The 14,119-nt window shown below is 34.0% G+C and overlaps 2 protein-coding genes across 5 annotated transcripts; one reads left to right on the top strand and one right to left on the bottom strand.

Annotated features, from left to right (window-relative positions):
- The first annotated feature begins 1,034 nt into the window (after window positions 1-1,034).
- Window positions 1,035-7,012, top strand: LOC137826690 (cyclin-dependent kinase C-2 C-like). Of its 4 annotated transcripts, none has more exons than XM_068632762.1 (9): window positions 1,035-1,959; window positions 2,807-3,091; window positions 3,197-3,514; window positions 3,821-4,048; window positions 4,265-4,362; window positions 4,730-4,838; window positions 4,921-5,424; window positions 6,010-6,142; window positions 6,703-7,012. In XM_068632762.1, the coding sequence occupies exons 1-9, from the start codon at window positions 1,630-1,632 to the stop codon at window positions 6,708-6,710; spliced, it is 2,013 nt and encodes a 670-aa protein (XP_068488863.1). In that variant the 5' UTR covers window positions 1,035-1,629; the 3' UTR covers window positions 6,711-7,012. The 4 variants fall into 4 exon arrangements, with proteins under 4 accessions (XP_068488863.1, XP_068488866.1, XP_068488864.1 ...); XM_068632765.1 differs by having other exon boundaries at window positions 1,290-1,959; window positions 4,930-5,424; window positions 6,010-6,076; XM_068632763.1 differs by having other exon boundaries at window positions 1,290-1,959; window positions 4,930-5,424.
- A 1,805-nt stretch (window positions 7,013-8,817) lies between these two features.
- On the bottom strand, window positions 8,818-11,461 carry LOC137826694 (pentatricopeptide repeat-containing protein At3g29230). Its single transcript, XM_068632781.1, has one exon. The coding sequence runs from the start codon at window positions 11,332-11,334 to the stop codon at window positions 9,520-9,522; it is 1,815 nt and encodes a 604-aa protein (XP_068488882.1). The 5' UTR covers window positions 11,335-11,461; the 3' UTR covers window positions 8,818-9,519.
- Window positions 11,462-14,119: the final 2,658 nt, after the last annotated feature.

The following is a 14,119-nucleotide window of genomic DNA, read 5'->3' as shown; positions in this document are numbered from 1 at the left end:
AAAAAGTTTAAAAGATTAAAATTATATGTTAATCGTAATAAAGGAATGCAAAATATAATTTAAAACATGAAAAAGAAACAATTTCTTTAGTTATTTGTTTAATTATATGTACTATTGATATGGCCTCTACATGTTCTTGATAATCTGACAAGAAAGTATAGAAAGGAAGCACCCATCTGCTACTGCCTTTATTATTTTCTAAAGATGGTCAACACATTAAAGTTTAGACTTATTTAATTTAACTCATCTTTTATTTTCTTTTCCTGTTTTTCTGTTCACTTTACCCGTGTCAAGGAATCTTAGCAGCAGGATTTTGGCTCACAACATAGTTCTGCACATTATCTTCATTTTCTGAATAAACCCTGTTGAAACTATTTTAACCAGAGTAACTTAGTAGTTTTTCAATCTGGCAGCATCATACAAAAATCATTATGTGTCAACATCATACAAATTTTTTTTACAAAAAGTGGGAGAGTTTAATTGATTTGAGCATGGCATTAGATCATTTTCCGAGTACAAGATGTGAGCATTACACAACAATTATTCAGTGATGCTTAAGTCAGCAAAGTTTCTCTCAAAACAAATTTCAGATAGTATTTCCTTTGAAAGAGAATCTTCTTTTAAAAAACTCAACCTCTAATAGAATTTATTATTATTATTATTATTAATACTGTATAACTGATACATGCACAACTATGTGAAACTTTTTGCATTAGCTTTGATAATTAAACATGTATCATTGCTTTCTTTTAACCGAGAAAAAAATATACAAGGGAGTGATGCACCAAAAGCTCCAAAAACATGCACTATATCACTTGAGTCACATAATCAAAATACAATGAAAACCAGAAGCAATCATGACCCACGTAGTGATGGATAGATTGAAAGGAAAGAAGATGATAACCACAATCACTGACTGAACATGTAAATTATCCAATAAAGTCCAAGAGAGGTGTCGGGTCAGAATTGGACAGCAACTCAAAACTAAAAGAACTGTCAGATTACAAAGACATGATGAAAGAAGAAGAATGAGTGTGGATGCATGATTGGTGATGAAATTATTATTCCAACCCAAATGAACTAACTCCATCATGCGTTTGAATGGTGCTGTTAGGAGTTGGCATGTAGCCATTGCGCACCATGCCATTACAACACACACTCTCTTTATCTTTCTATTTCGTACTTCTCTGTGTATCCAACCAAAGCGACAAACAAACAGAAAACAAACAACACATCATTCGAACCGTTACATTACACCTTTCTCTCTCCCTCTTTTCTTTCTTTCTCTTACATTAGAACACCAAAAAGAGATATGCACCCATTGGGACCCGCGAATGTCTCACGACCGTTCGCGACATCCTCGAAAATCCTCCGCAGATCTCGCGACATACAGAGAGAGAGACAGAGAGAGAGAAGAGGGTTGGATATTGGTTACTGGATTGTGTTATTTTTGGAAGAGAGAAAAAACCGAATCGAAGGAGCGAGGGGGGGAGCAACAAAGCCACCGTTTTCCCTCCTCTCCCAATGCTTCTCTTTATGGGTTTCTCTCCGTTTTCTCTCTGAGTGTTTCATTTTTCTTCGGAGGCGTTTTCTCGACCCGTTTCCTAGCCGGGTCGGACCCTCCGGAAAATGGGCTGTGCGAGTTCGAAGAATGTTCTTGCCGGAGGCGATTCCACGTCCCCGGGGCTGCCCGTGTTGGCTTCGAGCTCACGGAAACGGTGCAATGGGAAGAGGCGAAACGGCGTCGTGGAGGCGCGTGAGGGGGACGACAGATTAGAGGAGACAAAGGAGTGGAAGAAGGGGAGCTTGAGAGGTCCAGTGTCGTTGAGGTTGTCGTGTAGGTTTGTGGAGGCTGAACAGAATGCTGCTGGGTGGCCACCTTGGCTTACCTCTGTTGCTGGGGAAGCCATTCAAGGGTGGGTCCCTCTCAAAGCCGATTCTTTTGAGAGATTGGATAAGGTACTCAACACCCCATTCCCATCTTATATTAGTAATCAATGCATTGATATTCATGTTGATAAGTGATTGATGACATCTCAAATACCAAATTATACACCTTGTCGGAGAAAAAAAAATACATGTATCATACAATATGATGTGATAGGAAGAAAAAATAGAAAGAAATGATAATATTTAATAAACATTTAACAAACATATTGCTGAGATGAATCTATTAGAAATAATATCAGAAGTATGCGAGGAATTAAATCTATGTTTTTCAATTAGAATTTGAGTTTTAACTTGGTAGTTTGCATAATTAATGGAGTAATGTGTTGAAAGTTAACCAATATTATTGGGGTGAAACTCCAATTTGGATGAGAACAATCTTACAGAAGTTTTGTTCTTGAAAAATGAATGCTTTGTTGGAATCACGTCTAAATGATGGTTGGGGCAAGTTCATGTAGGCTTTAACTTTTGCAATGATGATTTTGTTTAAAGATGGTAACTTCAGTTGTGTTCAAGAGTCCTCCTATGTAGAACAAGGCTAACTAACCATTCTTCTAACCAAACATAATAATATTAAATGTTGAATTTTTTGCATTTAACTATTAGAAAAAAAATTAAATCATGTAGCTAATCTCTGTCATAAAGATTCCATGAAAATTTCACCAGTGACGACTCAACACAACAGTTTTTTTTAATCCAGACTTGGTAAAACCGTAGCATCTGCATAAAATTTTGACTAGTACTTATGAAAATATTTGATCTTAGATTCTCATGAACTAGCAACTGGCTTGTAAAGAACAGAGACAAGACAATCTATGAGGTCAACATTTATCTATTTAGGACATTTTCTTTTGTGTAGATTGGACAAGGTACATATAGCAGTGTATTCCAAGCACGTGAAGTTGAAACTGGGAGGATGGTTGCCCTGAAGAAGGTTCGTTTTGACAAATATCAAGCGGATAGCATTAGGTTCATGGCGAGAGAAATAATAATTCTTCGCACACTTGACCACCCAAACATCATGAAATTGGATGGTATAATTACTTCACAACATTCAAACAGCATATACCTTGTATTTGAATACATGGAGCATGACCTTGCTGGCCTAGTAGCTTCTCCAGATATAAAGTTCACTGACGCACAGGTTTGTCTGCATTTTATCACATAATTTTATGACTCATTAGGATGGTTACTTTAGCTTAGTGCATTAGATGTTACCTTAATTGTTGTTTCATATTTTACTCAACAGATTAAGTGTTACATGAGACAGTTATTAAGTGGAATTGAGCATTGTCATCTTCGAGGTATTATGCATCGAGACATTAAAGTATCTAATATACTAGTAAGCAATGAAGGTGTTCTCAAGATAGCAGATTTTGGATTAGCAAATACCCTTAGTCCAAATAACAAGCGACCCTTAACAAGTCGAGTGGTGACTCTATGGTATCGTCCTCCTGAACTCTTGATGGGATCAACAACTTATGGAGTTTCGGTGGATCTATGGAGTGTGGGTTGTGTATTTGCTGAACTTTTTCTGGGGAGGCCCATCCTTAAGGGGAGAACTGAGGTAATTCTCATTATCAAACAACACACTATAACACTGTTCCAACGAGAATTTACCTTATCACCACGTCAAGTTAATGAATAGGATATTGAAATTGCCATGTGGTTTTGACTTCATGGAGATAAAATTCAAGACTTTATTCATCCTTCTAAGGATAATCAAACAAAATAAAATTAAAGAGAAAATAAGGACAAAGGAATTTACGAAACAAGGCATGAGAACAAGGCTATCAATGCATCATTTCATTTGTGAGGCTAACACTAAATCTTTGGTGGCTTAATTTATTGTATGTTCTTATTTAATCTACAGGTTGAACAATTACACAAAATTTTCAAGCTTTGTGGATCTCCACCACAGGAGTACTGGAAAAAGAATAAGCTTCCTCTGGCCACAATGTTTAAGCCTCAGACTAATTACGAAACCTCTCTTCAAGAGAGGTGTAAAGGTTTTCCTGCACCTGCTGTAAAACTACTCGAGACTTTACTTTCCATTGATCCCTCCAAGCGTGGGACTGCCTCCTCTGCACTCACGTCAGAGGTGAATTCTTTATGCATTTTGATCTTCCTTTTTCAATAAGCTTTATCTTTATGATAAAGAATGATTCTTCACGAGTTAACCATGAGGATGGTGTTCCATGTGTATTTTTCATAGTTGTTATTCTGAAACTGCTGTTTTACTAAGATCTATGCTCGGTTTTGGCTATTGCACATAATTATGTGTCTGATTCTATGTTTCATGTTGGACATTTTGCAGTATTTCAGAACCAAGCCATATGCCTGTGATCCATTACTCCTGCCAAAGTATCCACCAAGCAAAGAAATGGATGCCAGAGATCGGGAAGATGCGAGCAGGTATATATCATTTCAGTTTTTTCTTCTATACTTATGCCAAAGCTATATTACACTTGAATTTTTCTCCTGCTTTGAATCTTATTTATGAATTTAGTAATTATTAGTACTACTATAGGGAATGAAAATTAAAGGTTGCATCATATTCGAAAAGGCCAAGGCCTAATATTCGCGTATGTTATATCAAAACCTTATGCTGGAGAATTAGACCTCAGGTGAAAAAAGTTAGTATTTAATATTCATTTAAATCATTCACCAGGTCCAAACTTGAGTATCTTAAGCACCGAATTATTTAAAATGGATAGTCTACTTAATCATCATGGTTTCTATTGAAACTACTTGCTTAATTTATTTTCTGTCTTGTGCACAGGAAAAAGGCTGCAGGTAAAGTGAGAGAGGCTGTAACATCAAAAAGGCACAGACGAGTCCACAAAGTTTCCCATGACCATATAAATTTCAACATGCCAGCTTTGAAAGAGGTGCTCTTGCTTTCAGTAACAATGCAACACTGCTTGAAGAAAATAACTATTTTTTATTCACTTCTCTTTCTTGTTTGTGAAGGAAATGCAGAATAATTCTCAAAATGCTGGTACAGATGATGGTGGGGCACATGTTGCAAAAGTTAATATAGGAGCTTTGCATATAGAGCAACCAAAGCCTTCATGTGATGGAAAGTCTGAGGCTGCCCAAGTGGGGGATGGTTGCAATGAAAACAGTGTATACTCTGGACCAGCACCAGTCTCAGCATCCAGTGGCTTTACATGGGCTAAAAGGAGAAAACCAGAAGCTTCATCCATATTGTCTGATTGTTCAAGAAGCAAAATCAGTGCTTTGGATCCAACCTTTGAAAAAGGCGCATATGATTTAACAAAACATAGGATAGAAGTTTCAGAAAGGAAACATAGTTTCAACACAAGGCATAAGGACAAGACTTCCACCTACGTATTGCCAATATACCATCCTCCTCGGATTCAACAAAAATCATTCGATGCAGCTGATACATACAACTCAAATTATTACATGGAATTCGATTTCACAGATAAATCGGATGCTCAGTTAGATCAGGTAAGTTTGAAATCCTCAGGCTAATTTGAACACGTTTTTTGATCAAACAAAACCATGGGTTGTCATTATTGACCATGGACTATATATGCCACATTTGATAACATAAACTGATCTGTCAGATTTGGCAACTAACACTTCATATGTGTTTTTTATTAATAGCTGAACATAGTTATTTCTAATGGATTTAATTTTCTTACTCATTAGTGGTTGTAAAACTTCCCTTGCTATAGTATAACTTAATCCTCCAAATATCAGTTACATCACAATGATTTCCGAATGACAATTTTAGTCCTCAATGACTAATTTGGTCCTAGTGTGTAGCAGCCTTGGACTATTTTGATGTCTACAAATTAACACCAGAGAACCAATCTGGTGTAATACTCTTTAGTAAACTAAATTATTCTTCTTAGAGTCTTCCGATGACGAAATTAAGGTTTTTTATTTACTATTGATGGAAATTCTTATTTAGTAGTGTTGTTTTCAGAGTGTGGATTATATATGAAATCTTGATATGCATCAAAATACCTATGTACTACTCTATTTTAGTCAGAATGCTTCTTACTTTATGTACCAAAACTTTTACAGGGCCACAGAAAACATGGTGAGCCTGTGAAGCAATCAGCGCCAAAAATGATTTCATCAAATAAAAATGGTGAGTTGTTGCAGCGGAATGAAAATAATATGCGGCAATCTCTTCGTATATCAACCTTAGGAAGAGGTAAAAAGACTACTTTTATCTAGGGTGATGTTACACAAGAAACAAACATATTACACCTCCATGCATGCTATTAGATCCACTGGAAAAAAATATTGTTCTCATCACTTTTGTTTACATACTTCCACTCTTGAAAAAGGCCCTATCACCAAATACATAAAAAGATGAGAGAAAAAGATGCAATTTTTTTTGAGAGAAATTCTCTTCATACAATTTGTACATTGAAGAGAAATAAGAAGACAAGCAAGAAAGAGTGAAATAAGATGATGTGAGAGAGAGAAAATGAACTATTAAAATAAGTTGCATGAATATGATATTTGGTCGAAACATATGCACATCTCACATAGTATGGACTTTTTTTTGCCTATTGTTCTCAGTCTATCATTTTCCTTAATTGCTTAATTGCATTCATTGAATAGTTGAATGAGAAACTCAACCTAATGTTGCAGCATACATTTTTCTTTGATCTCTAACTTCAGTTTTAAGGGTAAATCAGAAGTAGTTTAAACAAAATTACAATATAACTGGTTATGAATACTAGCATATCAATTTGTGTGTTACAGACCAATGACACAGGGATCGAGGGACAGGATTAATCCCACATCTTCAAGGGCTGCAGGACTAAGAAAACATAGTGGGCATTGATGGAATCCTTATGGATATCTGAACCATTCTAACTTGTACTTCAGCTCTCTTGATTTGGCAACAGTACCCTTCCTTTTGTTTACTACAGAGTTAAGTGTACATAAAGGACTAACACTGAATTATATGTAGGATTACAGTAACAAATGGCAACCCCCAAGTGTTAGGTGATATGCTTAAAGAAAAGTTAACTTTTCTCATAGAAAATTCTTTTACCTTGGTAGCCTACTACTACATGTGTTCATTTATTTATTTCATCATGTTCCCTCAACCCTTGTATATGCTGCATTGCAGATATTAAAAACTTGAGAAAGAGAGACAAAGATAAAAGTATTGTTCTAAAAATTCTCTTGTTCTGGCAAAAAAAAAGTACTCTTGCTAAACCTCAAAAGGCTATTTAGGCAATCCAAAGTACTACAATGAAGTTAGACCAAGGAAGCTAACTATATTCTATATTTCTGCTTTGTTGTTTTAAACGTACTTAAGGATAAGATAAACAACAATTTCCTTTTTTATTTATACATTTTTTTGTGGTCTTTGTGATTCTAACACTTACATAGATTGTAGGAAATTACTTCGTGCATGTTTATAAAATAAAAAATGTATTAAAAGATTTATGGATTACACTTTTCAGAAATATTCTAAAAGAAAACATTTTAACTATTCAGGATTATTCATTCTATAACAATTTCATTCACCATGTTGCCCCTCTGGGCTACAACAAACACATTGGTGTGGCCATGCTTGTCTGAATTTGGCCCTCACTGACGACATCATTGTTTGCATGAAGCACGTTGGAGTCGGCGTAGGTACCAAGGTTACGTAGGAAATTGCTTTGGCCACCATTGTAGTTTTGATGTAACTTAACCACTCAAAATATCACTAGATCATGTTCTCTCAATTGCAATGCCAAAAAAACTCATTCAGGAAACTAAAATTGAATGTTTTTGACATCCGTCATCCGAAATATCTTTTGCAGAACGTGTAATCCATATACTTGTTTGAAATATTCTAGATTTATATCTAGAACATGTAAGAATTTTACAAGGTTATTATTATAATGAGAGGTGCATGAAAATGCTATGAAATTGCAAGCCTAAATTGTAATGTTATCGGTTTATGGTAATCTAAATAAGCTTGGAAATGGGTCTACGAACATGTGGTTAAAAGATAAAGTATTTTTATTGCAAAAGAAAACATTTATCATATAAAAGGCATAGAAGTTATTGAATGTTAATTTATTTTTAGTAATTTAAAACATTTGATGGTATACATTTACTGCGTGCACCCTACGTTTATGATTACAGTCTTTAAAAAAATTATGAATTCCTTAAATAATAATAATACTGTACCATAATAATAAGAAAATCACTTATTCTTATATAATCACAATTGATGGGAAAAAAATGTGTCAAATTTTAGAAGGCAAACTGTTCTTATCCACTAGGTGTTATTTTTTTAAACTGACTCATTTATCAACAATATGTTTGATTAAATTTGTTGACCAAAAAAAAAGGAAAAAGGGATAATGTGTTAGTCTAAGATAGTTCAAAGAACATTACTTAAAGGATTAATATTTACCTTAAAAAATTGGTCGAAATTTTAATACTGATAACAGTAAGTTATGATATTTGATAAACACTCTACTTGACGAGTTATGTTATGTATATCAACATTTTTCTTTTTATTTTAGAAAGCCAATCAAAACTATGAAACGTCGTGTGTAGTAGTAAATGAAAAATTTGTTAGCCTTTCAGATTTTTCAGTTATCATACTAAAATATTTGTCTATGTAGTTTTATGTTTTACATGTAAGACAAGATAGAGAGAAGAATATTTCACTTAACTTCATACACTTGATGGTGTATTATTAGGTATGTTTGGGCGAACTTTTTTCTAGCTTTTTCTTCTCCTTTAAAAGGAAGAAGCTGTAGAAGAATTAAGTAGCTTATTTTGTAAAAACAAATAAATAGCATCAACTAGGTTCCAAGTCAAGTTCTTGAGGTTGCTTGCAACAGTGAGATATTCACAATCAAGTATTGGAAAGAAAATAATAATAATAATCACCCTCACTTTTCTAGTTAAACCAGTGCAAGCATTCAAACAGGAAGGTCATGCTAATTCTCAACTTGCTTCAAGAACACCCATATTACCTCCATGAACACTATTGAAGTCTTCATCTGAATCAGATTCCAGAAGGATGACTGAATCAAAATATGTTTCTTCTTGACTCACTACTGCAAGCAGTGGCACAACAAATTCATTACAACTCCGAAAAGATAGAAATTGAAAATAGTAAAGTCAAAAGAATATACTCTAGTCATCGTTGAAGTCTGAGGTGTCAACCAGTAATTCCTAACATGACTTTTATAAAAAAATAAAAAAATGGTCAAAAGAATATACAGTTTGCATCATTGTCATATTGACTGAGTTGCTATTGAAGCTGAGTAAGATGGAATATTGAATTAGAAACTTCTGAGCGCCTGCAAGTAGTAGTTGCACCATTTCCAAAGTCCATATGAACAACTTCACTTACAGAATAATCTGTCACACGCCCCCCTGCGCTGCTATTCCTTTTCAGGATGATATCATCTGGTATAGGAATGGAACTTGAGATCTTTTGACACCGTCTTGTTATCCGTTCAGAGGAGATTCCTTGGTGCTTTTATTGCATTAGAACGCAACAAATCCATTTCAGCTGTTATGTATGCTAATGCAACCAAATGATTTCATTCGCCTCTATTGGGGTATCATTGGAACAAATTCAACCTCCTGGAGGTCCTGTACCAATCTGTCAATCATCCGATATATATCATCTGATTTAGGGTGTGATTGATCAAATACAGTAAATTCATGCACTTCTTCTTCTACCTCTATGGAACTAGCTCCAGAAGGCTTTTGGCGTACTGTATTCTTCATCTGTAACCTTATATTGGCCACATTCATCCAATCTCCTGCTTGAGCATAAATATTTGACAGAAGTGAGTAATTCCCAGCATCTGATGGCTCCAACTTAAACAGTTGTTCACACACGGCTCTTCCAAGATCTACATCATTATGCATCCGACAAGCATTCAAAAGAGTACCCAATATAATGGCATTTGGTTCCATAGGCATCCTGCGCAGAAGCATGAAAGCTTCTTCTAGGTGTCCCCCACGTCCAAGAAGGTCCACCATGCAACCGTAATGATCAATTTCAGGAACGATCCCAAACACTTTCTCCATTGAATAAAAGCATTTGCGCCCTTCATTAACAAGTCCTGCGTGGGTGCAAGCACACAAGAGGCCAACGAATGTACATCTATCTGGCTCAAAACCTTCGTCTACCATCCTAGAGAAAAGCTCAAGCGCTTTCTTGCCATGTCCATGCATGGCGAAAGCCTGGATCATGGAATTCCAAGACACCACATCTTTCTTCGCCATCATTCCACTAAAGACATCAGACGCAGCATCCAAACAACCACACTTCGCATACATATCAATAAACGCATTCAACACCTTAGTGCCACATCTAAACCTCAACTTCTTCACAGACGCGTGAACTCTCCTCCCCAACTCAAGCATTCCAGACTTAGCACAGGCCGCCAAAATACTAAACAAAAACCCATCATCAGGCCTCAACCCAGCCTCCTCCATTTTCCCATATAACTCTGTCGCCTCCCTCGCATTCCCCTTCTCTGCATACCCCGCTATTATTGTCGTCCAAAGCACCACATTCTTCCCCGGACACTTATCAAACAGCATCCTCGCCATATCTATGTCACCAGCCTTACTATACCCACAAACCATAGTCGACCATGAAACAATATTCCTCTCAGGGATTTTCTCAAACAGATCAAATGCCTTGTCCATCTCCCCCGCCTTGGTGTACCCATCCAACATTGTGTTCCAACTAACCATATCCCTTTCGGGCATTTCATCAAACAGCTTGCGCGCACGCTCCAATTCACCACATCGGACCAACCCACCAATCATGGAGTTCCAAGTGACCACATCCCTTTCCTCCATGGCCAAAAACAAGCTCATGGCCCCATCAAGCCCGGAACTCCCGCACCTGGAGTATGAATCAATGAGCGAATTGGGCACGAAGATATCCGCGTAAAGACCGAATTTTTCAACATGGGCATGAATCATTCGGACCAAGGGAAGCGATGAAGAGTCGGTACAAGCCTTAAGGAGAGAAGGGTAGGTGAAGTTATCAGGAAAGAGACCGCTTTTCAGCATTTGGAGGAAAGTGTTGAAGGGGAGAGAGGGGTGTGAGTGGTTGTGGGCGTGGGCTCTGATGATGGAGTTGTAGAGGTGGACGTTGGGGTGGGGGAGCTGGTTGAAAACGTTGACGGCGGAGGCGAGGTGGCGGCAGAGGGAGAAAGCGGCGATGAGTTTTGGAGCGACGAAGAGGTCGTGGTGGAGATTGGCTTTGAGAATTTGAGCGTGGATTTGGTTGACATGGTTGAGGTTGGTGCACTTGTGGAGTTGGGAGAGCTTCTCTTCCAAGAGTCTCCGACGAGAGAACCATGTGGGCACTCTTCCTCCCACCGGAACTTGCATTTGCATTGCCACTCACACGGATTTTTTTCAAAAATGAACCGGAAACTGAATTAAAATACTCAAATAGACATGTTGGAACTTTATTTACAAAATTAAACCTTTTTACTGTGCATGTAGTGAAGTCCAGTTCCGGTTCTTAAGGAAAGTGAGAAGGAGAACGAAAGTTTTGAAAGTAAAGAAATTGAGTAGAAATGAAGACTTAAGACTTCAATTCTTAAACTTCACTCATAAAAAAATAATGTTTGAAATTAAAGTCTTAAAAAAATTAAAATAATTTATAACTTAGTTAATTTATTTTATGAAAAATTCCATTTCTATTTTATTTTATGAATACTACGTCTGAAAGTTATTTTAATACTAATCTGATAATAAGAAATATAGATAAACTTTTTTAGAAAAATAATTAATATATTAGAATATGAGTTAGTATTTACATGTAATTGAATATTTGTTAAGATAAAATAATTTTTTTAGAAATGTGCTTTATATTTCAATAAAACACCAATTACATATCTTTTATGCCAAATTTATATATATAAATTAGATTAATTAAATAAATTTTATTTTAAATTAAACAAATAAAATGAAAATTATCAATTTATTTCGATTCATTAAAATTCAATTAATCTATATTTAATCGTTTTTTTAGTAGAATAATAATTTTGAAAATGCAAAATAAATTGTTTATTTCTTTTATTTTATTTATTTACTTAAAATAATAGTTATATTTAAAAATATATATTATATATCAGTTTAGTATAATTTATAGTAATATTTATATAAGAAAATGGTATTATAATAGTTGAAATTTATATATTGTGAGATTTAAAAAAGTGGTAAATGGTATAGTGAGGCATTGTGGATTGAAGGCATTGGGTTTTGAGAGACCGAAAAATCAAAGATGGAATGAACATCAGCTTCAAAGCCAAAACTTTGTGTAGTTTTTTTATTCCTATAAACAAAGCTCAAATACCTTTCTCTTTCTACTTAGCAAATACCTCATAATATTACACCTTCTCCCCATTCTTCATCATCCAATAGAATTAACAAAGATTTTTAAAATGACACTCACCCCAAAATTTTCAAAAATAAATTGTAGGATAAAAGCTTGGTGGAGAAAACCTTTCCCTCATACTACTTACAATAATTTACCATAAGAAAATAATTAATGAAGTTTTTAAGTCATTTATAATTTGGGTATCTTTAAAAAATATCGATTGAGTAATCAAATTTTAATATTTTTTAATTATTTATTTTTGTTTATTTATTTGTCAGAAATATAAAGTATTGAGATTAATATAAATGATATATATTTTTATTTATACACTAATTTTATTGCTTTTATAAAGTGTGTTGTATAATTAGGTTGTAATGATTTTTTATTAGTTTCATGTTATTACTCACAAAAGCTAAAAGATGGTCGTTGTCACCATCATTCATGTAAGAAGAAATAATGATACTTCTTTATTATCTAACAAATTTTCAATAAAAATAATAAAAATAATTTATTGTTATGTGTTAATTATGGTATATTATATTATATTAAATACAAATTGTTTCTAAAGACGTGATGATATAATGTAATATAATTAATAAAATAACATTCATATCACTTAATTAATTAAAAATTAATGGTAAAAACATATTTTTTTAGTAAATAATAAAGATTCAATTAAAAATATCTAAATTTAATTTAGAAGAAAACTGAAACTTAATTAAAACACAATAAAATAACGTTTCTTATAACCCATGCATGTGCCATAACTTATCACTATGCATAATACAATTAGATTAGGGGTGTAGGTTTAAAAATGGAGATGCAGGAAAATATTCTTAAATAAAATGAAGGTATATAAAAGAATGCATTTCAGATTTTTTTTTTAAATATGTTTCTGGATATTTTTTTCAAAAACGAATTTTTTTATTCAGAATGAGATTTTTATTTTTGTTTTCAGACTTTTATTTCCGAAAGACAATAATCTTTTCCATTCTACTTTTCTAGAATGTATTATTTTTATTTTTAGATTTTTATTTGCAGAATGAAATACATTTTTTGAAATTTGAATCTACGTAGGGTGCAGGTTGAAAAAGATTGAGCTAGGAGGAATTTGTCTAAAAAACTGCATTCTGACTGTACAGTTTCAAATGGGTCAAACTTAATGGCCTCATATTTCTTAATCTCATAAGACTGTTTCTTCCTACACCCCTCATATGTTTTTCTTCTATCTCTATAAATTTTTATATTTTCAAAAATGTTTTTATGTAATATTTCGAATTACATAATCTAAAATTCATTTTTCAAATTCGTAATTAGCTTTGAGATTACATATTCAGAAGTCTTTTTTTTTCAGATGCATGATTAGTTTTCATATTACATAATCTGAAAGTCATTTTTAACTTTCTAATTATGTAATCTGGAAGCCTTTTTTTCAAATGTGTGTCCGAATTATATAATCCGGAAGCTACTATCAAATCCAGATTATATTCGGAATACCATTTTAAATTATGTAATCTAAAATATGGAGGTGGCACAAGGATAAAAAATATTTGTATGTTTTCTATGGAGTGTCAGAAGAACAACGTATGGAGGTGCAAAAAGAAACAGTCATCTCATAGATCATATTCACACTGTTCAAGTGCCCTTCACAGGATTCGTGAGCTTATATTTCTTAACATTTCAAAACAGCTTTAAACCTCTCAAAATATTATTTCTTAATAATAAATTTATGGTCCCAAATAAATAACTTTAAAAAAAAAATTGTGATGGAGTTACGAATAACATAACAGAATC

This window comes from Phaseolus vulgaris, chromosome 8, assembly GCF_000499845.2.
Source record: "Phaseolus vulgaris cultivar G19833 chromosome 8, P. vulgaris v2.0, whole genome shotgun sequence".
Taxonomy (NCBI): Eukaryota; Viridiplantae; Streptophyta; class Magnoliopsida; order Fabales; family Fabaceae; genus Phaseolus; species Phaseolus vulgaris.
Note: the sequence above shows the minus strand (reverse complement) of the source record. Positions and strands in the feature narration are given on the sequence as shown.

Coding starts and splice junctions, on each gene's coding strand:
- LOC137826690 (XM_068632762.1), top strand. CDS start 1,630: ATGGGCTGTGCGAGTTCGAAGAATGTTCTTGCCGGAGGCGATTCCACG. Junction 3,092..3,196: donor TAAAGTTCACTGACGCACAG/GTTTGTCTGCAT, acceptor TTTACTCAACAG/ATTAAGTGTTACATGAGACA. Junction 4,049..4,264: donor CCTCTGCACTCACGTCAGAG/GTGAATTCTTTA, acceptor GACATTTTGCAG/TATTTCAGAACCAAGCCATA.
- LOC137826694 (XM_068632781.1), bottom strand. CDS start 11,334: ATGCAAATGCAAGTTCCGGTGGGAGGAAGAGTGCCCACATGGTTCTCT.